Here is a 25,950-nt window from a genome sequence, read left to right on the forward strand (position 1 = left end):
AAGACAATAAAATAAAGATTTATAGATTTTATGAATGGGTAAATTTCTTTTTAAACCCATTCATGTTATGTTAAATTATTTAAAGGTGCTCGACACTTCTAAATCACAATTTAAGTCCTCATTGTCTTCTACCTTTTAAAAATTAAAAAATTCCTTTAATTACAAAATTAGACCCTGTTATTTTTATTTGTTCTAAAAATCACATTTCTGTCAAATCAAACAAATTATTTAATATAAAAATAAATTTTGTCATTGTTATATTCCAAAGTCCGATTTTATAAATACAATCACAAAAAATATATTTTTAGTTTTTAATTACAATATTAATAGAAAATTTAATTATTTAAAAAAAATTAAACGGTAAAGAAAACTAGTATATATTATAAAAAAGTATTCTAACAATTTAGAAAAATTGCTTAAGTGACATGTTGCTTTCATAAATGATGCTTAAATGACAAACTTATTTAATTGACTTCTGGCATTTAATGATTGAACTGTGGATGTTGTAATATTAAGGAAACATAACAATAATGGCTTAGATATAAAATAAATAAAATATTATCTTTATTTATAATTTGACTATTTCACAAATTATAAAAGTAAGGGAAAAATGACTTAATTCCAATTTTATACATTATTAGAGTTGTGTGACTCGAATCCCAATTAATCTAACTTAAAAAGTTTGAGGTGCAACTCACTTGTTAAAGACATAAAAGTACGGACCTTACCGCACAAGTTGAATCCGTATAGTACTATACTTATTTTATTAGACGTTGATTAAAAAAAGTTTTTTTAACCCTTAAAAATTATGCATAGTTGAAAACCTCTTGTATTGTTGTTTTTCAACATTAGTGAATTTCACCTTCTCTGCCCGTATTTTTTCCCGATAAAGACTTTCCAAGTAAAATCTGCATGTTCTTATTTTTCTTTCTTATTACTTTGCGATTATTCATACTACCGTTGTCAACATATAGTTTAACATGCATATATGTAAACTAATAGCTTAATTACTAAAAGAAAAAAAAACCATATTTATACAACTATATACATATTTGTAAACTAATGGCATAAGTATAAAAAAAAGGAATATTTTTATTTTTATTTTTATAAATACACTATACACATTTAGGTAGTGTTTGGAAAGTTACCTAATAATTAGATTTAGGTGTAATTGTCTGTAATTACGCAAGAATGTCATGTTTGGGTAACCATTATAATTGGTGGATCCCACTAAATTGGTATAATTGAAGCACCTCAATTACAGTTTCCAATTCTTAAGAGAGAGTCAAGATTGGAGTAATTATGCACGTAATTACATCCAAATCTATTTTTTTATAAAAATTATATTATAAGCATGAACACATAAGAATGTTGGGAATGATTATGGAAAAAATTCTTATATTATAAATCCTAAAAAATTGTATTAAAAAACAATTTGTATATTTTATAAAATTATAACAAAAATTATATCATTTAAATCTTAAAAAAGTTTAAATTTATGGCAAAAAATTTTATCATAAAAAATAATTTACATGTTATAAAAGTGTTATAATATATTTATTTATAAAAAGTTATGGTTAATAAGTATGAACATCCCTTATTTATGTGTCCATGCTATATATCATAAAAATAATATATTTATTTATAAAAAATAGTTTTTTATCATAACTTATTTATAAAAAATAACTTTTGGCCCCTGAACCTTTTTTTATCCACTTTGACCATTAAACTTGAAAATCGTTATTCATTTAAGATCATCTTGTTAATGACCACGAAAGAAAAAGAGGGATAACGTAACTTTTTAGTTTATTTATTTGTTCCTTGTTCTAGTTTGTTTATCGGTAAAAGCACCTGTCAATTCGATATTGAACAAATTAGTATCTCTAAAAAACTATACTATTTGTAGTCACTTTAGGCTTTTATTTTAAAAAATAAATAAATAATATACATATGATGAGATTCAAATTCATACTTTATGTGTTATTATTAATTAGTTTTAAATCATACATTTCATTATTCATTATAAGTTATTTTTAAATACAAATCCGTATTCTAAATATATAATTTTTATACGCATACATGTGTAATAGAGTTTCTAGTAATACATAATACTTCAAAAAAATAATTCAGAAAATAGTAATGGGCTCCAAATTTAAAAAAGAAATTAAGTCCAGTACTCTATTTTGTAAAGGAGGCCCAAAATCTAGTTAGACTCTAACAAAATGAAAATAATATTATTTTATAGGTCTATCAACTAATTTGATAAATTTTAAAAAATTAAAAAAAAAAGTTAATCTCGTTCAATTCGTGTATCAACCTAGGTTTTGCTCATTTGTGTTTTTCTTCCTAAAAGGAAAAATATTTTTATATAAAAAATAATAATTATCTAAAGGATATTTTGGGTAGAGAAAAGACAGAAGAGAGGGGGGGGGGGGCAATTTGTTTTTATGTTAGAATTAAATTGGATATTCTATGGAATAAGAGATATAAAAGGAGTTACATAAAGAGATATTATTTAGGAGAAATTTTTTCTTTCACAAGGTTATATATATAATTAAAAATTAATATATATATATTTTATATTTCACAAATAACATACTCTGCCACATAAAATTATATAAATAAATAGTGATATCTTTTTGTAAGAAATTATTAATTTTACTGCGACTTATGAAAACAAATATACCCTTTATTAATAATTTATTTCTTTATTTTTTTTATTCATTCTTCTAATTTGTTTAAGAATGAATTTTATTAGTTTTAGAATGTTTTCTTTATTTACAAGCATAATAAGTTTTAGGGATAATGTGATCTTTTATTTCTGAATTTGGTAATTATGTTTACTTTAATACTTGTACTTTTTTTGTTCACTTTAGTCATTGAACTATTTGGTCCTTAAATTTAGAATATATGAAGATTTGATGATGTGATCAATACTATTGGAACAAGATTGGATTGGATGGACCGAGAACTGATCAATATAACGGTCCAAACACATGGGTTGAAAAGATTGACTCAAGAAATACTTGAAATTGGTAAAAGTCGACAATTGAACATGTTGAACCGGTTTAATAATTTTTTATTTTTTTAAATACCTGTAATTAATTATTTAATTATTGTTGGTCCGTTGGTTGAGCTGATCAAACTGGTTAATCAATAATCGGTTGTCTCACCCGTTCAACTATTGATTCGGTTATTAAAACACTAAATGTGACACTATGAGATTATACCACGTCATTACCTGAAAACTTTTATAAATTTTTTAATTTTTAAGTGATGATGTGATATAATCTTAAATTGTCACGTTATCAAACTTTTATATTATTCAAGTCCAAGAACCAAAATGAATCTAATTGTCAAGTTAAAGTGTCAAAATGGACAAAAAATATATAATACCAAAATGAACTTAATTAACAAGTTCAAGTGAGAAAAATTATATTTTCCCTAAATATATTCTAAATTTAAATATATCTTAAGCTTATTTTTAATCAAGTATTTACTAAATTTAAAATAAATGAATTACTATTAAGCACAAAAAAATCTGATTATGATCCATGAGATTTTATTGAAAATAATTTTTTTAATTAAAAACATATTCTTTAATAATATAAGGATTCCATTAATCATTAAAAAATAATTTTTGTTATTAAGAAAACAATTCTCTAACTTATGTGTTGCTTAACAAATTGAAAAATTAAGTGTTAAAAAAAATAAAAAATTTAAGTATTAACAGTATTGAAAAATTAAATACTGAATTTAAATTATAAAATTATTTGATATATTACTTCAAATTGATTATGAAATATAATTATATTTTTTTAATAAACATAAATTTTAAATTATAAAAAAATTCTACATTTTAGCTTTAAATTTTAAGTATTTATTCTTATTCTAAATAAAAAATTAAATTTTAAATGTAAAATTTTATAGGATGATATAATATTAAATTAAATTAATTAAAAATATTCTTCATTAAGTAATAAATATCTAAATATTATTTTCCACATTTTTTATAGAATTTTATTAGATTATTTTTTTTTGGAGTATTAAACATGTGTAAAAAAGTTAAATCATTTTCAATGGATTTAATTTTTTTCAATGGTTTATCAAACAAGGCCTTAATTTCTTTATCAAAAAAATTAAAATCTTGATAATTAACTTAGTGTTAATACACTATTTGGTACTTGAATTTGTAACACCCCTTAACCCCAAACCGTCGCCGGAACAGGGTTACGAGGCATTATCGGACATATCAAACAATTTACAAATAATTCTAAATAAATTACCAACATATTAAAATACTTCATAAATTGTTATAAATTTGTACTAATTGATTTCATTCATTTTTTTTAAATTTCGGCAGCATTTCGACTTATTTTTACATTAAACCCCCTGCAAAATTTCAAACATAACCAACCCAATTTCAGTATTTCAACCAAGGCATTTATATACTTAATCCTACTTGACATATAGACATAACAACTTAAGTAAATAAAATCCTATTATCATTTCTAATTAACACATAAAACTAACTAAGCCATTTCAACTTGATACTAATGCTAAAAAAACCTTATACCATTTTTCTAATATAATCATCAAAACACATAATATCTTACTTTACAACAAAACTATATAACATGCCAAAATAACTATTATAAATCCTATGTACATGCCACTTTCTCTTAAAGGAAGAAAATATCACCAAAATCTTTATGTCGGAGTCGGGATTGTCCTGGATGCTGAACCGAGACACTAACCCCTTTTCAACCTGCACACGGAAACAACCGTACGCTGAGTATTTTATACTCAGTGGTATTACTATAAATTAAACTATTTAATAATAATAAAATTTCAAATATTGACCATAGTCTTTAAAAAAATCACTTTAAACTAAATATAAATATTCATATATCATTCCATAAATCTGAAATTTATATATTTAAATATTTACATACTAAATCAATTCATAATTTATATCATACATTCTTTCTCATATTTTTCAATAGTGTCAAATCAACTAATCTCATTTTTAAATTTCCATTTCAATTTTTACCCTATTAACAAGGCTCGGACTCTGACAGATACGCGGATTCCACCCAAACACACCAAAATATCCAACCTAAACACACCCGAAATAATTTAAATCCTCCATAACACACCAGTATATCATAACCTCCCAAACACACCAATAAGGCATTTAATGCCTCTTCGGATAAACCGAAGCATTTAATAACATAATCATCTTCTCGGCCGAACTACAAATCTCCTCATCACATCACAAATCCTATGGCATGCCATTTGTATTCAATCTAGTCCGATAAGTTAATAGGGTATTATTTTACTTTTCCTATTTCGAATTCATTTCCACAACAATTTCAAATATTCAATCAATACAAAACATCTATTATTTCAATTCACATATAATTCAATATACACATATTCTTACTTAATTTCAAATGTTAATACTTACCTTCCTTTAAATGTCTCATGAATACAATTTCAATATAGCATTTATTAAATAGATTAAGTTATAGTAATACAAACCCGGAATACACGTTTACTCCTCAACGATCTTTTCTTTTCCTTTAGATGCCGATGCCTCGTTTTCCTTGTTAGCTACGAAAATAATAATTATTTTCACTTTTAATTATAATCATTAAAATAATAATAATTATATTAACAATAATAATAATAAAATTTTTATTCAATTCCTACTTATTCCCAATTTAATTCTAACTAAGCTTACTTATTTTTCTAACTTAATTCACACTCTATTTCTATTCAAATTCCTTCTAAATCCAAATTTATCTACTAAATTTTCAGCATTTTTCACTAATTTCGAATTTTCCTCAATTTAATCCCTAAAATTCAAAACTTATAGTTTAGTTCACAATTTAATCCTTTTATTAACTCTAACTAGAAACTCTATCAAATAAACCCTCAATTCCATCATTTATTCAACATAAACCCTAATTTAAGGCTTTTTATAACTTAATCCCAATTATGTAAAACTTACAACTTAGTTCACAAATCATTCTTTTTATCTATTCTAACTAAAAATTCTATCAACTAAACCCCTAATTTAACAACTTGTTCAAAATGAATCATGTTCAAAAACCTATGAACTTCCATAACCTCCACTTAACTTCAACAAAATTTTGTTTTAAAGCTTTTAAAATATCAAAATGAAGAGGAAAGGGCTAAATTTAGCTTACCAATTAACTTGAAGCTTTAAATCCTTAGTTTTCCCTTTTATTTTTCTTTCCCCTTTTCTTCCCCTGTTTTCGTCTCTTTCCCTGCTTCTTTTCTACTATTCTGTTTCTTTTCTTCTTTGTTTCTTTCTTTCTTTTACTTTATATCTTTTATTTTAACTAATAATATATTAAAAAAAAATCTTTTACTTGTTAATTAAGCACATATTTATTTTTATTACAAGTGTACCCATGTAATTATTACTATTACACATGTCTTCAATATTTACCATACATTTGTCATCTTTTTTTTTTACTTATTTAATATAATACAATATAATATAATATAATATATATAAAGCATAAAAATCTAAGATTTTTATCACTTTACCGTCCCATTTCTTATTTATGGCTTTATTGCCATTTTAATCCTTTTTTTATTAATCTATAATTCAACTTTTACCCCTAGATCAATTTAATCCTTTTTCTTAATTTCTCTTAATTAAACTAAATTCACCTAATTAATACCTAATTAAACACACAACTAGTCTAATAAATATTTCTAATAATTATTTTGGAACTCAATTTACTAAGACGGAGGCCCGATAATGTACTTTTTCGGTGCTTGTGAATTTTGGGTCATTACAGAATTTGACTTTAATGTTCAATATGATACTTGAGTTTTTTTGTCCTAATCGGATACTAGAGTTTAGCTCCAATGTTCATTTTGGTACCTAAGCTTTTTCAAGTTGATACTTAAGCTTTTTTGTTCGAGTTAAGTACCTTTATTCTTTTACTAGAGTACATGTGTCAAACATCTATTGGGTTGTTTGATCTTAGTACCGAATTGAATATTGAAGCCAAACTTAGGTACCAAATTGAGATAAAAAAAAACTAAAGTACTAAATTGAATATTAAAGCGAAACTCAAGTACTATATAGTATATTAACTTATTGTATTCACCAGGGATAAACTGTCCAATGCGTTTCAAAATATAAAATTCGGCAGGCATCTGGCAGCTTCTGAGATTACCCAGCTACTCTTTCTTTCCTCAGCTACCCCAATTTTGGTTTCACTTCCTCTTTTTCTCAGCCCATTGATTTTCTTCTCTTTCTGATCAAACCTTCCACCTCTTCAAATGGCAGGTAAAAGTTTTCAATTTTTCATTCATTTTCCCTCTTATTTTAACACAAAAGCTCTCTTTCTTTTGGTTAATTACATACCTCTTGATTAATAATTTTTTATGGGAATTTGATGCCATCTTGTTATTTGAGTAAATATGGTTAACCCTTTTTAGTTTATGCCTTATATCTTACATTTGTTTAGTCATTGAATTAATCTTTACTATGTTTCTGAATTTGGGTTTGATTAAAATATTTAACTTTTTTTTTAAATTTGGATTTGTGGTTGATAATTATTTATGAATTATAATTGAGTTCCTGCTTCCGATTTGCTTAATAGTTAAATAAGTTCAATAGTGATGGCTGGTTTGCGATTCTTGCTTTTGCCTAAGTTCCTGTTTTTTTATACTTGCTTAGAGGCCGCCACATTTCTTCTTGTTTTTTTTTTCCCATTTATTGGGGTGGGCTGTTAGAAGAATATGAACTTTTAAGTGAATAAAAAAAACAATGAATAGAAAAAAGAATGGATACACTAACAGGAATGAAAATTTTGATTTTATTGAATAATAATAGTTAATGACGAGGTTAACTAAATACTAAAGCAAGTTAAAGGAACACAGTCGGTGAAAATTATGGGTTTTGATTGGAGTTGAAGAATTGATAATGATGTAGATGACTCTGAACTATTAATGAAGAGTTTACCCTTGTGTAAATCTGATAAAATTGCAAATTTCATGCAGCATTGTCAGGGAAGGTTGTTCAAAATGTTTTTATTGCACAGTTCTACCAACAGAATAGGCAGTTCGGGACCCAATATCAAAGGGACAGTTGTGTCCCTTATATGCGCGCCTTGCCTCCTTTTCATGGAGGGAAGTTAGCATGGACTAGCAACTCCTCCATGCAAATGCGCAACCTACTGAAATATCAGAATGGTTTTGTTAACCGAAGAACTTTTTACTGCAACGGTCCGTTCAAGTCTCTCTATTTGGTTCATATCAAATACAACAATATGTGTGTTAAATGAAATAAAAGACTAAATTTCTTTTTGTTGTCACCATCCATCGGATTGGTATTGTATTTATCTTTTTGGTTATCAGGGTAGATTCCATTTGTAGGATGTTATAACAACTTTGAAATTTTCTCTTTGTATGGTACATTGAAATTTAAAAGATATCTATCTTCTGAATTCTTGTATTTTCCTTTGAAACCTATACTGCAGCTGCTTCATCTGCTACTGCAATACCATCTCTGGACAAAGTTGATTTTCTGAAGCTTCAGAATGGCAGGTGAGAAGTCCATCCATTGCACCATGCATTTAAACTTATAACTTTCTTAATTTATATTTTAGCATGACTGTTCCTCAACAATTAGTCCGCATATATTATATTCTTCTCTCCTTGGATTATCTGATCTTAACTGCATTTCAAGTCTATTACTCTTGTCTTTTGGATTAATTTTAAAACAAATTTTCTGTGGCTTTTGATCCTATTGAATGGTGGCTGTGTATCCTGTTTATTAACAGTTTAGCAGTAGGATGTATAAGATGATCTGATAGTATAAATTCCTGGTGGGCTGGTTATGATAATACATACTTTATCCACTGGTCCTAGTAGTATAAGTAAGCTTTCTCTTTTTAGGCAGTGCTGCCACTTTAGTTTACAGGTCTTTAGTATTGTAATGGAACCAAAATGCCTTTTTATTGTTTTTAATTTTTTTAACTGTTTGTCTATGGTGATCAAAGATTGCTTCTTCATTCATTCCCTTAATGACCATGCAGTGATATTCGAGGTGTGGCTGTTTCTGGTGTTGAGGGAGAGCCTGTGAGCCTTACCGAGCCAGTTACAGAAGCAATAGCTGCTGGTTTTGCTGCATGGTTGCTAGATAAGAAAAAGGTTGATGCATCTCGAAAGTTGAGAGTTTCCATTGGTCATGATTCTCGTATATCTGCACAGAAATTACAGGTATTTCCCTTACCTTAGTATTCAGTCTAATGTAGTGTAATGGTTTATATGAATCTTACCTGCTATCTGTAGATTTTACATTGTTCCTGTTTGAAAAGTATTTTTCAAGTCGTGGGACCTTCTTATTGTTACTTCTATCATCATCCGTGACATATGTGATAACCCTTGCCTATTTAGTATGATGCTACTTATAGTTGATCTCTGTGGCAAAGCTTTCGCATATAACTTTGATAGTTATTTTAGAATTTTATATATAAAGGGTAAGAAACAAAAATTTCAGTTTCTTTGGGGATAGTATTTACATTTCTCAGGGCCAGTTCTTCTATGCAAAAATGTGTAATCTGATTTAATAAATATTCAAAAACAGGGAGTATATGAATGCTCTTTTTGACTTATATTACTAGAATCATTAATGCTACAGAAAATTTTGTGCCTTTGAATAAATTTGTTTGGCTTTTCAGGATGCTGTTTCTCGAGGCATTGCTAGTGCAGGACTTGATGTTGTTCAATATGGGTGAGTTACAGTGTTCTATTTTAATGTTAATCTAATAATTGGACATGGAATGGTTAATGGGTTTAAGCATGTTTAATCCAGTTTGAAATTACAAGTCTTAACCAAATTCTAGGGTTGGAGATTTAAATTCTTGATTTCTTGTTGGGGACAGGCAGGATTTATGACATGTTCAAAGTGAATAATTTATCTGAACTTTTTAAGCTTGTCTTAAATTGTAGTTATAGGCTGGGAAAAGTAATTCCGGTCAGCTTCTCTACTAGCTGTCTGAGCATGTTTTAGTTTCAATGTAGAGTATTTGGCAACCTATTTTGGGGTCAAACAAATCAAACTATGGCTATAATTCAGGTGCTTCCTTTCTGAATACATGCAAGCAGTTTTATAGATTGATGTAGTTTTTAGTTTATAGTTTTGATGTAGTTTGTAGTTTATGGTTTTTCTGTTAACTGTTATGAACTCTAGTACTAGTCTGAGTGAGTATATTATTGAGAATTAATTCATGTCTTTTTTTCCTTTTTGCAGTTTAGCATCTACACCGGCAATGTTTAATAGTACACTTACAGAAGATGAGGCAATCTTATGTCCAGCTGATGGGGCCATTATGATAACAGGTAGTTTATCACTATGCTCTTCTGTGGATAGCTGATGCCATCCTTGAACATGTAAAAGGTTCAGCCATGGAGTGTCGTAATCATTATATTTGATGAACTATATCGTGAAAACAGGATTTTTAAAATTTAAATTGGTATACTTTTCAAAGTTAATTTGTTTCCTAATAAACTTTTATATTGTGAACAGCTAGTCACCTTCCTTATAACAGGAATGGGTTCAAGTTCTTCACTAATGACGGAGGTCTTGGGAAAAATGACATAAAAGACATCTTGGAACGTGCTGCAAGTATATACAGTAATTTCCTTGCCAAAGGTTACTCAGTAAAGGCTTCTGAATCAGTTAAAAAGATTGACTATATGGCCGTTTATACATCTGATCTTGTGAAGGCAGTCCGAAAGGCTGCTGGGAATATAGGTAATAGCTTCCTGAATTTAAATGATTAATTATTGATCTTTCTTTCTTTCTTCGTCATTGGAAGTGCAATATAAGCCAAGCTGCATGTCTTTCTTTGGCGTTTATCATTCACGAAGGTCGCATAATTATATTTATCAGAACTAATAAGGTTCTTTAACTTTATCTCACTAATCGTTGTTTGGTGTTATCAACTATTAGAGAAGCCATTGGAAGGATTCCACATTGTTGTTGATGCAGGAAATGGTGCAGGAGGGTTTTTTGCAGTAAGTTTTCTTGAGTCCATCAACTGCGTATCTTTCTTTTTTTATTGATATTATTCTGACTGCAATATGTTTCCTGGTTCAGTCCTGAGCTATCTATTCTAATTGCTTTTCCCAGGCAAAAGTACTCGAGCCTCTTGGTGCCATCACTTCTGGTAGTCAGTTCTTGGAGCCAGACGGTATCTTTTTTTCCTGGAAACTATCCCATATGTTAATTTTGTATTTACATATTAATAGTATAAGTGATATGTGGTTATGGGATCAGGTATGTTTCCAAATCATATTCCAAACCCTGAGGATAAGGCTGCAATGAAAGCTATTACGCAAGCAGTTCTAGACAACAAGGCCAACTTGGGGATCATCTTTGATACAGATGTAGATAGGTAATAGGTTCACTACCTATATGTCGGCTTTATCAATGCTTTTTATTTTTCCTCTCTCATAAGCATTTTCTTAAAGGTCTGCTGCTGTGGATTCTACCGGACGTGAACTCAATCGAAATCGCTTGATTGCTTTAATATCCGCCATTGTTCTTGAGGAAGTAAGATTTTTTCAGAATCTACATTTTCAACACCCCCTTTATAAACAAGTGGAAGTTTTAAATTTTCTTTTCCGATGCCGTTTTCCTCTCTACATTTAATCTCCTCATCTTGTTCCCTTCAGCATCCAGGAACGACCATCGTTACGGACAGTGTGACTTCAGACGGGCTTACTTCATTCATTGAAAAGAAACTTGGTATGACACAAACGGAATTGACATGTATGTACTTGCTTTGCCTCTTCTAGAGAAAACTCATAGTCTCAATTTCTTTTAGGGGGAAAGCACCATAGATTCAAAAGAGGCTATAAGAATGTCATTGACGAGGCGATTCGATTGGTAACTTTCATATTCTTTTAACTTAGCTTTTCAATATTTATATCAGTTATAGTTCCGCTGGTAGAGTGCTATCGAAATAAGTGAATGGGATATCAACAACTTATATCAGTTATAGTTCTGCTGGTAGAGTGCTATCGAAATAAGTGAATGGGATATCAACAACTTATATCAGTTATAGTTCCGCTGGTAGAGTGCTATCGAAATAAGCGGATGGGATATCAACAACTTAGCATGAATCATTTCGCCCGATCACTAGTGCTGATCATTAGTCCATTTCCATTTATACATGTAGATAGACTTTAATCGACAGATTGATGCCGACTATTTTCCGACATTAGTCATTGATGAAGTTCTTTCTTTGTTTTCATCCTTTGGAATTTTCCTTCTTAATCATGTTATCATTCGGTACCGAAGATCCTTGTCACCTATTTACACCATGACCCATCATCTCGTCGAACTTTCAGTTTTTTCTTACCTGTACTGAAGTAAAATAATTGCTGACAGAACTCTATAGGAGAGGAATCACATCTAGCTATAGAAACCAGTGGCCATGGAGCTCTCAAAGAGAATCACTGGCTTGATGATGGGGCATACTTGATGGTAAGCTGTTTAATTTTATGTTGCAGAGAAGCCTATTCTTGCATGTATTAGGTTGGCCCATATATATCAATGAAAACATTGACTTAATATACACATCGACTTGTCCATCTCATACAATTCCATTTGACCTTCTGCTGAGCGCAGGTCAAACTCCTAAATAAACTTGCTTCAGCAAGGGCTTCCGGCAAAGGTGTTGGAAGCAAAGTTTTAACCGATCTGGTCGAGGGTCTGGAGGAACCAGCTATTGCTGTGGAGCTGCGACTAAAGATTAATCAGAATCATCCCGATCTTAAAGGACGGTATGGTGCACTATATTGCTCTGATCTTTTTATGTCCGCATAATTTCTGTTAAAGTTGCTGACAGTTAGAACCTCACAGATCCTTCCGGGAATACGGAGAAGCAGTGCTGCAACACTTGGGAAACTCCATTGCTTCAAACCCCAAGCTTCAGAAAGCACCTGTGAACTATGAAGGGGTAACTAGAAGTTAGGTATAGGCTTTCTTTCACCACCTTACGGAAACAGGTTTTGCTAACTCCCTTTGAAAACAGGTTCGAGTTTCCGGGTTTGGAGGGTGGTTTCTCCTTAGGCTTTCACTTCATGATCCCGTCCTTCCTCTTAACATCGAGGTATGAATGTAGCATGCAAAGAATTTCATAAGTTGTCATAAGCATTGTAATTCACTGATTTGATACTAATATAAACAACACGTGTTGTAGGCGCCAAGCCATGAAGATGCAGTGAAACTCGGACTCGAAGTAGCTGCTGCAGTGAAGGAATTTCAAGCATTGGACACATCTGCTTTAGACAAATTTGTCCAACCTTAATGACACTGAATGGGTCGTGCCTTTCAGCATTTGAGTATTGTGTTCCAATAGTTTTGAGGTTGAGGAAGTTTCTTTGTATTCTTTTTTTTTTGAAGGGGGGGGGGGTTGATGTTACTTGAAGACAATAATAGAGATAAGTCTGAAGAGATATATATCCAATCTTAACAGCAACATCCATGGTTTTACTTACACCTATGTTGTTTTGTTTCTCTATATTATAGAATATTAATATTGTATATTTATAATTAAGTTTAAATAATATTTATTTGGCATTCGGGTATTTGGGTGAAATACTTTTTTTAAGTATCTTTATTTTTTTTATTTAATAAATAATTGAAGTTTAATTGATAATTGTGAAATAACTTCCCCTCATAAATTATGTGACATTTGAAAAAAATCTTACATAAATTTAAAATAATAAAATTAATATCAACTTTCAATTCAACTTCTGTCACCTAATCTAATTTAACAGAAATAGAAGTTGGATATCAATTGGACTCTAATTATTAAATAAAAAGATTAAAATTTTGAAATTAAAAATAAATGGAGTAAATTTCAAATGTTAGAAGAATGTAGGGGCTTGGAACAAAATTAGACCAACATTTAAGAAAAGTAAAGCCCTACATGAAATCAAATTTTCCTTAATAATCTTTCAACCTTAATTATTCCACCTAATTAAATAATAATGACGCTAAAGTAAACTATTAACCCTAATTATTCTAACTCTTTATGTTAAATAAATAAAATTAATTAATAATAACAACAAAGGAAAATATAAAATTTAGAGTTTAGTATTATTTCGAGGTTTGATTAGAGATGCAAAAACTAATGGTATTTAATTTGGTGTTGATTGATGTATGATATTACTGATAAAGTCTAAACAAATACAATGCAATAATGCCTTGAAAAATAACATTTAACGGTATCCTAATCCATATTAAACTCATATAAGATATATAAATAATTGTATAACACTAACATTGTTGGATTAAAATATTACTTTCCTAGCAAGTAACGGATTAGGAAACGATCCCTATAAAAAACCCCCCTATTTACCACTTGATCCAAGTCATCTGATTTAGAATATTACGAAAATCTTTCACCATGGCTGACACTATGAGTTTCATCATCATGCATGCATTGCTTGCATTATGGGCACTCATTGTTGCACTGATTATGATACTTATGGCTATCCTTTGTTTTCGTAAGGATTCTTCCAACCGAGATCATGAAATTGGGGTAACCAACTATCCGATAGCTGAACAGGGCATGCATGGACCGCCATTGCAGAAGCACGAAGAAGCTTCAAGGCCGATCATGGTCGGGACCGTTGTTCTGTACAAGAATGAAGAAGGAACTGAATCGCGTTGCACCGAGTGTGTTATATGCTTAGAAGAGTTCAAAGATGGAGATTCTTGTAGGGTTCTTACAAATTGCAACCATCTGTATCATCAACTTTGCATAGATGAATGGCTGGTTAAGGACTCGCATTGCCCCCTTTGTCGTGGTTCGACCATGTAACCATGTATCTTATTATTATTTTCAAGTATTTATCCGGACACGAGTATGAGGATATGATTACTCTTTAAATATAGAAATTCATTTAGAAAAGATTAAACGTATCTGTAACCAACACTCACAGATAATAAATACAGTACCTACAAATATTTGAAGCGAATCCCATCATGTTCAAATTATATACAACTAATTTCAGACACCCTATATATTTGCATCTTTGATGAGTTTTATCCGATTCTCTTTTTCAATGTTTGTGAAAGAATTTATGCAGTGGTAGTAGGGGTGTTTAGAAGCTTCATCATGAAGTTGAACTTCACATCGGGTGCGGTCTTCGGCTGGGGCCAGTTTGCTCCTTCCGACACCGTAATGCATCTGAAACCCTGGTCTTTGTACAGTTTTTTTGCATCGGGGTTGTTCAAATCGCAGTGCAATGCAACGGCACGGAAGCCCCAGCTCTTTGCTTGAGCTTCAGCCTTGGCTATGAGCCTTTTAGCTATTCCCTTACATCGGAATCTCTCCCGAACCGCAACATTTGATATGTATGCAATTCCAGTCCTGTGATAAAGATGCTCAAGTGTGTTATTTAATAATCACAAGATTAATAATTAGAGTACTTTCTGCATGTAAAGAGTCAACTTCAATGAACAAAACAATGAACACCGATATATAATGGTAAGAACGTCCAGCAGGTCTAATCTTACTATAATTGCTTAAAACTGGAACTCTATCATCTGCAGAACACCAATACATAAGGTCTTGAATTAAGAACTGTCTTCAGCCCTCTTAACTCGAGGTGATATATAAGGCTCCGAGTTAAGAACTGTGACTTGACAGAGGTTCATGCCGTCTCACCTCAGTGTCCGTTTTTCAGCCCTCTCACAATCGTTTGCCGGTATATTTTCTGTCCTTGCCAGAAAACTCTGATTACTTCCACTAAATAAGATTAATGGAGAAAGGAGGTTTAAATGAGTTCTCTTATCCCCATAGGCTTTAACAGGCATCAATAGTCGCATAGAACCATTCTTCAATAATGAACCTCTGGCCTTGTGCCGGAAATTTAGTTTTCAAGACACCGACACCAGGCATCCTTACCAACTATTGATTGTATGTATGTTACTGTTGGAACTAAGAAAACAGAATGAGAAATTTGACAGAAACTTAAGCAAGAAGCATCGATGTCTTGCTGAACAAACAAGAGAATTCAGCTTAAGAACTTTGAGTAAAATGCTTAAGTAAAGACCAGAAAAAATGAAGAAGAATTTCTGAAAGATTTCATTAGAAATGAATTGAGGTATAAAGCCATTACATATACCAGTAATTCAGCTGGTCAAAATGAAAACAAAGTCACCTAAACATTTACCTAACTCCACTAATAATCTAGTAACTCGTTAAACATAACTTGCACACTTGGTAAAGTTGATTTATCAGCTCAAACATCACCTAATTACATCAAGTACATTAACAACTTAGTTCTAATCTAACTAAGTTACAAAACATCATTTGAAAGTAACAAAACAAAACAGCAGCATGAGCTTCAGCTGCAATTGCATGGCTCGGCAGCTTGGTCTGCTTCTCTGTCTGCATGCAGGCCAACTTCAACAGTTGCCAAATGAAAATATCGAGAACGGAAAGACAACATAATTTATGTAGAAACTTTGCTAGGTTCACTCGGACTCTCATTGCTTATGAGCTGAAAAATAAAAACTCAGTACAAAAAGAACCGATTAAAATGGAGAAAACCTTTCTTTTTCCATTCCCGGCATTTTGGTATGAAGGGTCAGACAAAGGGTTTGGTTTAGCAAACAAGGTTGGACTAAAATAGTCTGCTAATGGTCCTAAAACCCTTATTTCAAACTAGAACACACTGTCCATAAGTTGTTAATGGATTCCAAAGACAGGACATGTAAGTTGTTTATTGATAACATTAATGGGGTGACATGCAAAATGTAAATTAAAGAAACAAAGACAAAGCTATGGTAAATTTGATGAGCTGCATTTACGCAAACATAAAACCGAAAATTTTCAGACTGTCATTTTGCATCCTAAGTATTTAACGTTTAACGAAACAAGTTTCTTATAGAGTAAGTTTCAAGCGGCATGTCTGTATTAAATGACATTAAACTAGTATAGAAGAGCAGCCAATAATTACACTCACCTTCTCTGTCGAAGTGGTCCTTTTCTAGGAAGAAAATCGGCAACGGTATCGATAGTTAATATACCAGTCACATACCCTTTATTAAGACTGAATTTTCCGTCGAAACCTCCGATTTTGAAATCTTCAGTTCCAAATAAAAACGTATCACCAACTGAACCACCAATGACAGCAACCAAACAAGTTCTCCGGCAACCAGGAGGAATAGAGAATCCAGACAGCATCCCCACCAGTCTATCAACTCGTAGCACGAAATCCAAAGGGAAGGAATATTCGGGGAAGAACGAGCTGCAGTGAGTCTCAGCTACTTCCCAACAATCCTCTAACCGTGCCTCCCGAACAACAATCTCGGGAGACACGGTCGGAAAGAGATCGACAACTTGAGTAGCTCTACATGCTCCTACAAACAAATATAATCCACCTTTCTCAACAAAAATGACCTCTAATCATAGCAATTTCACTTTTATGATTCTTTTTATTATATCCATATAATAGACAATCAAACATGAACTACCTGTTGAATGTCTAGTCAAAAAAAGAAATAAACCCAGATTCCATCACTACCAACCTTCCATAAAAAAGGAATCGTTCATAAATTCCATAAAAGAGGACACTTATAGTCAAAGCCAATTGGCAAATTCAAAGCAAACAACAAAAAATACCCAAATCCAATAAATTCATGTACAACAAAATTCACATGTAGACAAATGCCAAAAACCAATTTTCGTATTGAAAAGCAAAAGAAAGGAATAATCTTTGACATGGGTTAAATCCATTTTCATAAAAAAATTCTAAAAATACCCATTAAAGATAGAATCTTTACCAAATCTTATCAATTAGGATACTAAATTGACAGTGTGACTTCAGACAGACTTACTTCATTCATTGAAAAGAAACTTGGTACGACACAAACGGAATTGACATGTATATACTTGCTTTGCCTCTTCTAGAGCAAACTCATAGACACAATTTCTTTTAGGGGGAAAGCACCATAGATGCAAAAGAGGCTATAAGAATGTCATTGACGAGGCGATTCGATTGGTAAGTTTCATATTCTTTTACCTTAGCTTTTCAATATTTATATCAGTTATAGTTCCGTTGGTAGAGTGCTATCGAAATAAGTGAATGGGATATAAACAACTTAGCATGAATCATTTCGCCCGATTACTAGTGCTGATCATTAGTCCATTGCCATTTACAAATGTAGATAGACTTTAATCGACACTATTTTCCAACATTAGTCATTGATGAAATTCTTTTTTTGTTTTCATCCTTTAGAATATCCATTCTTAATCATGTTATCATTCGGTACCGAAGATCCTTGTCACCTATTTACACCATGGCCCATCATCTCGTCGAACTTTCAGTTCTTTCTTACCTGTACTGAAGTAAAATAATTACTGACAGAACTCTATTGGAGAGGAATCACATCTAGCTATAGAAACCAGTGGCCATGGAGATCTCAAAGAGAATGACTGGCTTGATGATGGGGCGTACTTGATGGTAAGCTGTTTAATTTTATGTTGTAGAGGGGCCTATTCTTGCATGTATTAGGTTGGCCCATACATATCAACGAAAACATCGACTTAATATACACATCGACTTGTCCATCTCATACAATTCCATTTGACCTTCTGCTGAGCGCAGGTCAAACTCCTAAATAAACTTGCTTCAGCAAGGGCTTCCGGCAAAGGTATTGGAAGCAAAGTTTAACCGATCTGGTCGAGGGTCTGGAGGAACCAGCTATTGCTGTGGAGCTGCGAATAAAGATAAATCAGAATCATCCCGATCTTAAAGGACGGTATGGTGCACTATATTGCTCTGATCTTTTTATGTCCGCATAACTTCTGTTAAAGTTGCTGACAGTTAGAACCTCACACATCCTTCCGGAAATACGGAGAAGCAGTGCTGCAACACTTGGGAAACTCCATTGCTTCAAACCCCAAGCTTTAGAAGGCAGCTGTGAACTATGAAGGGGTAACTAGAAGTTAGGTATAAGCTTTCTTTCACCACCTTACGGAAACAGGTTTTGCTAACTCCCTTTGAAAACAGGTTCGAGTTTCCGGGTTCGGAGGGTGGTTTCTCCTTAGGCTTTCACTTCATGATCCCGTCCTTCCTCTTAACATCGAGGTATGAATGTAGTATGCAAAGAATTTCATAAGTTGTCATAAGCATTGTAATTCACTGATTCGATACTGCTATGAACAACACGTGTTGTAGGCGCCAAGCCATGAAGATGCAGTGAAACTCGGACTCGAAGTAGCTGCTGCAGTGAAGGAATTTCAAGCATTGGACACATCTGCTTTAGACAAATTTGTCCAACCTTAAGGACACTGAATGGGTCGTGCCTTTCAGCATTTGAGTATTGTGTTCCAATGGCTGCCTCTTTTGCTATGAGTTGTCATTGTAGTTTTGAGGTTGAGGAAGTTTGTATTTTTTTTTTTTTGAGGAGGGATGTTACTTGAAAACAATAATAGAGATGTCTGAAGATATATATATATGTATATATCCAATCTTAACAGTAACATCCATGGTTTTACTTACTCCTATATTTATAATTAAGTTTGAATTATATTTATTTTGCATTCGGATACTTGGGTGAAATACTTTTTTCTTCATATATTTCAAATTTAGTTTTTTTTTCTATTTTTAATGTCAGAAATTTAGTATCCTAATTGATAAGATTGTGAAATAACTTGTACTAATTATAAATTATGTCACATTTTAAAACCAAAAAAATTTTCTTACATGAATTTAAAACTATGCAAGAATGTCGAATTATTCTCTTGAATCTTATCTTTTTTATCATAAATGATCTGCTTGTCCTGAAATGACCCGCCCAATAGGGAAATCTCAATTCATTGGGTCTTTCGATACAATTAAATAGAAAGCCTGAAGGGCGCCATATCTTAGGAGCCTAAACTATGTGATTGAATAAATCCTCCTCTATCTGTTGCAAGTCGAGTACTCCTTCTCCTTCCCCTTCTTCAGACTCCGATTTGTATTTTTCATAGAGATTTCTCTGATCAATGATAGAACAAGATCCATTTTGCATCATATATAAGGGATTCCCTGGCTCAGACCGAAGAAGCAATGTCACTCAATCATTATCAAATTGACCGCAATCTTGAGGATCCCACCAGAACACCTTCTACTTCTAATAGGCCATGAACTAGATTAGAATCATTCTCAACGAACCCATAAGAAGTGATCCCATTTTTTTCATTGAGTCCGGGTAGAGACCAAAGGTCTTGAGTGACCGATTTGGCAGAACAACTCAAAAGATAAAGAAGTGTCGTTAATTTCTTTATGTTTGTTCCAAGCTTGAAGTACCATTTGTACAAATAAGAATCTCCTTCGTTACATGATTTCTTCTTCATATAGATAGATATAGGATCTAAGGGGCAATTACTTATAAGCACATTTTGTACAACAATCCTTCCTATCTGATAGAAAAGGATCCCATGATCCTAAACTAATCTTACCTAGGATCGTAAATCCCAAGTTTGTTTACGAAGAGCAGATCTAATTGTATTAGTATCTATAATTAATTTCTTCTGTGTAATACTAATCGATAGGGCCTCATTGTTAAGTGCTACAAGATCTCGTACATTGGAATCCACGGTAATGGACTCAAACCCATTAGTATGAAACATTTTCTTTTTCATTTAAAACCAAAAACCTTACAATATCATATTCAATATTTTTATTTGCTTATTTAGCATATGCCAAGTGTCACCTAATCTAATTTAACAGAAGTTATGCTATACTTTAATTATTAAATAAAAAATAAAATTTTAACTAATAAATAAAAAATATATAAAGATTAAATTCTTGAAATTAAAAATAAATAGAGTAAATTTCAAATGTTAGAAGAATGTAGGTACTTGGAACAAGATTAGACCAATATTTAAGAAAAGTAAAGCCCTACATGAAATCAATTTCTCCTTAATAATCTTTCAACTTTAATTATTCCACCTAATTAAATAATAATGACGCTAAAGTAAACTATTAACCCTAATTATTCTAACTCTTTATGTTAAATAAATAAATAAATAAAATTAATTAATAATAAAATAAAATATAAATTTTAGGGTTTAGGATTATTTCGAGATTTGAATAGAGATACAAAAATTAATGGTATTTAATTTGGTGTTGATTGATGTATGATATTACTAATAAAGTCTAAACAAATACAATGCAATAATGCCTTGAAAAATAACATTTAACATTATCCTAATCCATATTAAACTCATATAAGATATATAAATAATTGTGTAACACTAACATTGTTGGATTAAAATATTACTTTCCTACCAAGTAAAGGATTAGGAAACGATCCCTATAAAAAAAAACCCCTATTTACCGCTTGATCCAAGTTATCTGATTTAGAATATTACGAAAATCTTTCACCATGGCAGACACCATGAGTTTAATCATCATGTATGCATTGGTTGCATTATGGGGACTCATTATTGTACTGATTATGATACTTATGGTTGTCCTTTGTTTTCGCATGGATTCTTCCAACCGAGATCCCGAAAATGGGGTATCCAACTATCCGATAGCTGAACAGGGCATGCAAGGACCACCATTGCAGAAGCAGTTTAAAGAAACTTCAAGGCCGATCATGGTCGGGACCGTTGTTCAGTACAAGAACGAAGAAGGAACTGAATCGCGTTGCACCGAGTGTGTCATATGCTTAGAAGAGTTCAAAGATGGAGATTCTTGTAGGGTTCTTACAAACTGCAACCATCTGTATCATCAACTTTGCATGGATGAATGGCTGGTTAGGAACTCGCATTGCCCCCTTTGTCGTGGTTCGACCATGTAACCATGTATTTTTTATTATTTCGAAGTATTTATCCGGACATGAGTATCAGGATATGATTACTCTTTAAATGTAGAAATTCATTTAGAAAAGATTAAACGTATCTATAACCGACACTCACAGATAATAAATACAGTAACTACAAATATTTGAAGCGAATCCCATCAGGTTCAAATTATATACAACTAATTTCAGACATCCTACATATTTGCATCTTTGATGAGTTTTATCCGATTCTCTTTTTCAATGTTTGTGAAAGAATTTATGCAGTGGTAGTAGGGGTGTTTAGAAGCTTCATCATGAAGTTGAACTTCACATTGGGTGCGGTCTTCGGCTGGGGCCAGTTTGCTCCTTCCGGCACCTTAATGCATCTGAAACCCTGGTCTTTGTACAGTTTTGTTGCACCAGGGTTATTCAAATCGCAGTGCAACGCAACGGCACGGCAGCCCCAGCTCTTTGCTTGAGCTTCAGCCTTGGCTATGAGCCTTTTAGCTATTCCCTTACGACGGAATCTCTCCCGGACCGCAACATTTGATATGTATGCAATTCCAGTCCTGTGATAAAGATGCTCAAGTGTGTTATTTAATAATCACAAGATTAATAATTAGAGTACTTTCTGCATGTAAAGAGTCAACTTCAATGAACAAAACAATGAACACCGATATATAATGGTAAGAACGTCCAGCAGGTCTAATCTTACTATAATTGCTTAAAACTGGAACTCTATCATCTACAGAACACCAATACATAAGGTCTTGAGTTAAGAACTGTCTTCAGCCCTCTTAACTAGAGGTGATAAATAAGGCCCCGAGTTAAGAACTGTAACTTGACAGAGGTTCATGCCATCTCACCTCACTGTCTGCTTTTCAGCCCTCTCACAAACGTTTGCCGGTATATTTTCTGTCCTAGCCAGGAAACTCTGGTTACTTTCACTAAATAAGATTAACGGAGAAAGGAGGTTTAAATGAGTTCTCTTATCCCCATAGGCTTTAACAGGCATCAATAGTCACATAGAACCATTCTTCAATAATGAACCTCTGGCATTGTGCTGGAAATTTAGTTTTCAAGACACCGACACCAGGCATCCTTACCAACTACTGATTCTACGTACGTTACCAAATGAGAATATCAAGAACGGAAAGACAACATAATTTATGTAGAAACTTTGCTAGGTTCACTCGGACTCTCATTCCTTATGAGCTGAAAAAAAAAAACTCAGTACAAAAAGAACCGATTAAAATGGAGAAAACCTGTCTTTTTCCATTCCTGGCATTTTGGTATGAAGGGGTAGCGGTAGACAAAGGGTTCGGTTTAGCAAACAAGGTTGGACTAAAATAGTCTGCTAATGGTCCTGAAAGCCTTATTTCAAACTAGAACACACTGTCCATAAGTTGTTAATGGATTCCAAAGACAGGACATGTAAGTTGTTTATTGATAACATTAATGGGGTGACATGCAAAATGTAAATTAAAGAAACAAAGACAAAGCTATGGTAAATTTGATGAGCTGCATTTACGCAAACATAAAACCGAAAATTTTCAGACTGTCATTTTGCATCCTAAGTATTTAACGTTTAACGAAACAAGTTTCTTATAGAGTAAGTTTCAAGCGGCATGTCTGTATTAAATGACATTAAACTAGTATAGAAGAGCAGCCAATAATTACACTCACCTTCTCTGTCGAAGTGGTCCTTTTCTAGGAAGAAAATCGGCAACGGTATCGATAGTTAATATACCAGTCACATACCCTTTATTAAGACTGAATTTTCCGTCAAAACCTCCGATTTTGAAATCTTCAGTTCCAAATAAAAACGTATCACCAACTGAACCACCAATGACAGCAACCAAACAAGTTCTCCGGCAACCAGGAGGAATAGAGAATCCAGACAGCATCCCCACCAGTCTATCAACTCGTAGCACGAAATCCAAAGGGAAGGAATATTCGGGGAAGAACGAGCTGCAGTGCGTCTCAGCTACTTCCCAACAATCCTCTAACCGTGCCTCCCGAACAACAATCTCGGGAGACACGGTCGGAAAGAGATCGACAACTTGAGTAGCTCTACATGCTCCTACAAACAAATATAATCCACCTTTCTCAACAAAAATGACCTCTAATCATAGCAATTTCACTTTTATGATTCTTTTTATCCATATAATAGACAATCAAACATGAAATACCTGTTGAATGTCTAGCCAAAAAAAGAAATAAACCCAGATTCCATCACTACCAGCCTTCCATAAAAAAGGAATCGTTCATAAATTCCATAAAAGAGGACATTTATAGTCAAAGCAAATTGGCAAATTCATAGCAAACAACAAAAAATACCCAAATCCAATAACTTCATGTACAACTAAATTCACACGTAGACAAATGCCAAAAACCCAATTTTTGTATTGAAAAACAAAAGAAAGGAATAATCTTTGACATGGGTTAAATCCATATTCATCAAAAAAATTCTAAAAATACCCATTAAAGACAGAATCTTTACCAAATCTGGGGATTGATAATTCATTAGAAACCCTGGGAGAAGGAGGGTAAAAGGGTGGAGGCTGTTTGATTAAAAGGGAAAGAGGGGATTTTGAGGAAGGTGTTGGGGTTGATGATGATGGAGACAGTGTAAGTGAAGTACCCAATGTTAAGCTCCGCATTTCTAGGAGACTTGCTTGTCTTTCGTTTCACCTCACCTTGTCTCTGTTTTAGCGTATGGAGATTCTTTGATTGTTGGGGAAGAGAAAGGGAATGAATTGAAGTATGAAGGAAGCAAAGGAATTTTGTCAACAAACAGACAAAAGGCAAGCAAAGGTAATGGTATGAATATCTTTGGACACAAATTTGTTTGTTCTTCTGTGTGGTTTTGCTGACACTCTCCCTTCATTCACTGTTTATTGCAATGTTCTTTAAATTGGTTTAATTGGATGAATTGAATTATTAAATTATTATTAAAACTTTTGAAAAATAGTTAATTTGGTTTTTAATCGATTTAATTAATTGATATCAATTATAATTTAATTGATTTAAATTTTTTAAATTATTCAAATAATATTAATTTACGGTACTATTAGTAATTTTAATTATTTCTTTCCTTTTTGGCGAACATCTTTTTTCACTTTAATTATTTGCATATTTATTAATAATCATGTTGATCTGTTAATTTGTCAGTTATAATTTAAATAAAAGGTAATGTTTTCTCATATTATGATTTTAATAGACTGCAACATAAGTCAGATGTAAATTAAGTTTATAAAAAAGGATTTACACCTCATATGATAGAGTGTTAAAGAAATGTTATTTAGGAGAGACCCTAAAATAGTTTAAAATTTGCATATGATAATCTACAAAATTAGTTATGTAGATATAAAAACCGTATGATGAAATGCGATATTATTTGAGAGATAAAGCTACACACAAACATTAAAGACGACTTGTAAATTTTTCAATTTGAAACTTTTAAATCTCTGAAATATGGTTAAGAGGAAATTTATTATTTTAAAGTTTTATTCCTCGTATTAACATCACCATCTCAATCTAATCTAAAAAAAAAAAGTATGAATTGTGCATACATACTTCATAACTAATTCATATTTTGGAAAGTCCTTAGAAGAAGATTCTAGTAATCTTGATGATACAAATTCATATTTCAATTCAAGTGATGAAGAAATTGGTCAATAACTTAGAAATTAATGAGTATATGTTAAATGCCTGAGAAGGAATAACCCAACATATATGGAATATTAGAACATTTTTTATACAAATGTCTAAAACTATCCATAACTCCTTCTCAACTTTTAAATAGAAGAATAAACACGTTTCCGCACACTCGAACTCAAGTTTTCCTGCAATGGCAACAATGTCAATGTCAACTATTTTCTTGTATTGTCAACTATTTTCTTGGACTAACATATTATATACAATGATCTGATTTTAATTTTGTTATTTGTTTAGAATTTTTTCTTTTAAGTATTGTTAATAAGTTTTATAATAATTAATATTTTTTAAATTTAAATTATGCAACTGTGTAGTTACAATTTCTACTACCAAATATAACATAATGAATAACGATATCATTACATTTTGTT

General features: G+C 31.8%; 5 protein-coding genes and 2 long non-coding RNA genes across 8 annotated transcripts; 4 read left to right on the plus strand and 3 right to left on the minus strand.

Moving 5' to 3' along the window:
* Positions 1–4,427: 4,427 nt before the first annotated feature.
* Positions 4,428–5,617, minus strand: LOC107921489 (uncharacterized). The gene is made up of 2 exons (XR_005919844.1): positions 5,545–5,617; positions 4,428–4,768 (listed from the first exon to the last, which is right to left on the minus strand). It is a non-coding gene; the product is annotated as an uncharacterized lncRNA (long non-coding RNA).
* Positions 5,618–7,155: 1,538 nt separating this feature from the next.
* On the plus strand, positions 7,156–13,653 carry LOC121222530 (phosphomannomutase/phosphoglucomutase). Of its 2 annotated transcripts, XM_041103519.1 has the most exons (18): positions 7,156–7,336; positions 8,053–8,277; positions 8,532–8,598; positions 9,090–9,273; positions 9,735–9,787; positions 10,307–10,395; positions 10,583–10,810; positions 11,009–11,073; positions 11,189–11,249; positions 11,336–11,453; positions 11,530–11,611; positions 11,734–11,806; positions 11,886–11,947; positions 12,452–12,547; positions 12,692–12,846; positions 12,926–13,022; positions 13,098–13,175; positions 13,266–13,653. In XM_041103519.1, the coding sequence occupies exons 1-18, from the start codon at positions 7,330–7,332 to the stop codon at positions 13,371–13,373; spliced, it is 1,848 nt and encodes a 615-aa protein (XP_040959453.1). In that variant the 5' UTR covers positions 7,156–7,329; the 3' UTR covers positions 13,374–13,653. The 2 variants fall into 2 exon arrangements, with proteins under 2 accessions (XP_040959453.1, XP_040959454.1); XM_041103520.1 differs by lacking the exon at positions 8,053–8,277 and having other exon boundaries at positions 7,181–7,336.
* An 824-nt stretch (positions 13,654–14,477) lies between these two features.
* Positions 14,478–14,894, plus strand: LOC121222107 (RING-H2 finger protein ATL72). Its single transcript, XM_041102015.1, has one exon. The coding sequence runs from the start codon at positions 14,478–14,480 to the stop codon at positions 14,892–14,894; it is 417 nt and encodes a 138-aa protein (XP_040957949.1).
* A 90-nt stretch (positions 14,895–14,984) lies between these two features.
* Positions 14,985–17,609, minus strand: LOC121222531 (uncharacterized). The gene is made up of 2 exons (XM_041103521.1): positions 17,047–17,609; positions 14,985–15,446 (listed from the first exon to the last, which is right to left on the minus strand). The coding sequence occupies exons 1-2, from the start codon at positions 17,265–17,267 to the stop codon at positions 15,155–15,157; spliced, it is 513 nt and encodes a 170-aa protein (XP_040959455.1). The 5' UTR covers positions 17,268–17,609; the 3' UTR covers positions 14,985–15,154.
* Positions 17,610–17,915: 306 nt separating this feature from the next.
* LOC121222532 (uncharacterized) lies at positions 17,916–19,426 on the plus strand. The gene is made up of 5 exons (XR_005919845.1): positions 17,916–17,943; positions 18,023–18,084; positions 18,451–18,546; positions 18,691–19,173; positions 19,264–19,426. It is a non-coding gene; the product is annotated as an uncharacterized lncRNA (long non-coding RNA).
* Positions 19,427–21,457: 2,031 nt separating this feature from the next.
* On the plus strand, positions 21,458–21,877 carry LOC121222108 (RING-H2 finger protein ATL73). Its single transcript, XM_041102016.1, has one exon. The coding sequence runs from the start codon at positions 21,458–21,460 to the stop codon at positions 21,875–21,877; it is 420 nt and encodes a 139-aa protein (XP_040957950.1).
* A 56-nt stretch (positions 21,878–21,933) lies between these two features.
* Positions 21,934–24,749, minus strand: LOC121222533 (uncharacterized). Its single transcript, XM_041103522.1, has 3 exons — positions 24,363–24,749; positions 23,546–23,942; positions 21,934–22,428 (listed from the first exon to the last, which is right to left on the minus strand). Exons 1-3 carry the CDS (start codon positions 24,520–24,522, stop codon positions 22,137–22,139), a joined length of 849 nt encoding a protein of 282 aa, XP_040959456.1. The 5' UTR covers positions 24,523–24,749; the 3' UTR covers positions 21,934–22,136.
* Between the last annotated feature and the right edge of the window lie 1,201 nt (positions 24,750–25,950).

This window comes from Gossypium hirsutum, chromosome D10 (genome assembly GCF_007990345.1).
Source record: "Gossypium hirsutum isolate 1008001.06 chromosome D10, Gossypium_hirsutum_v2.1, whole genome shotgun sequence".
Classification (NCBI taxonomy): Eukaryota; Viridiplantae; Streptophyta; class Magnoliopsida; order Malvales; family Malvaceae; genus Gossypium; species Gossypium hirsutum.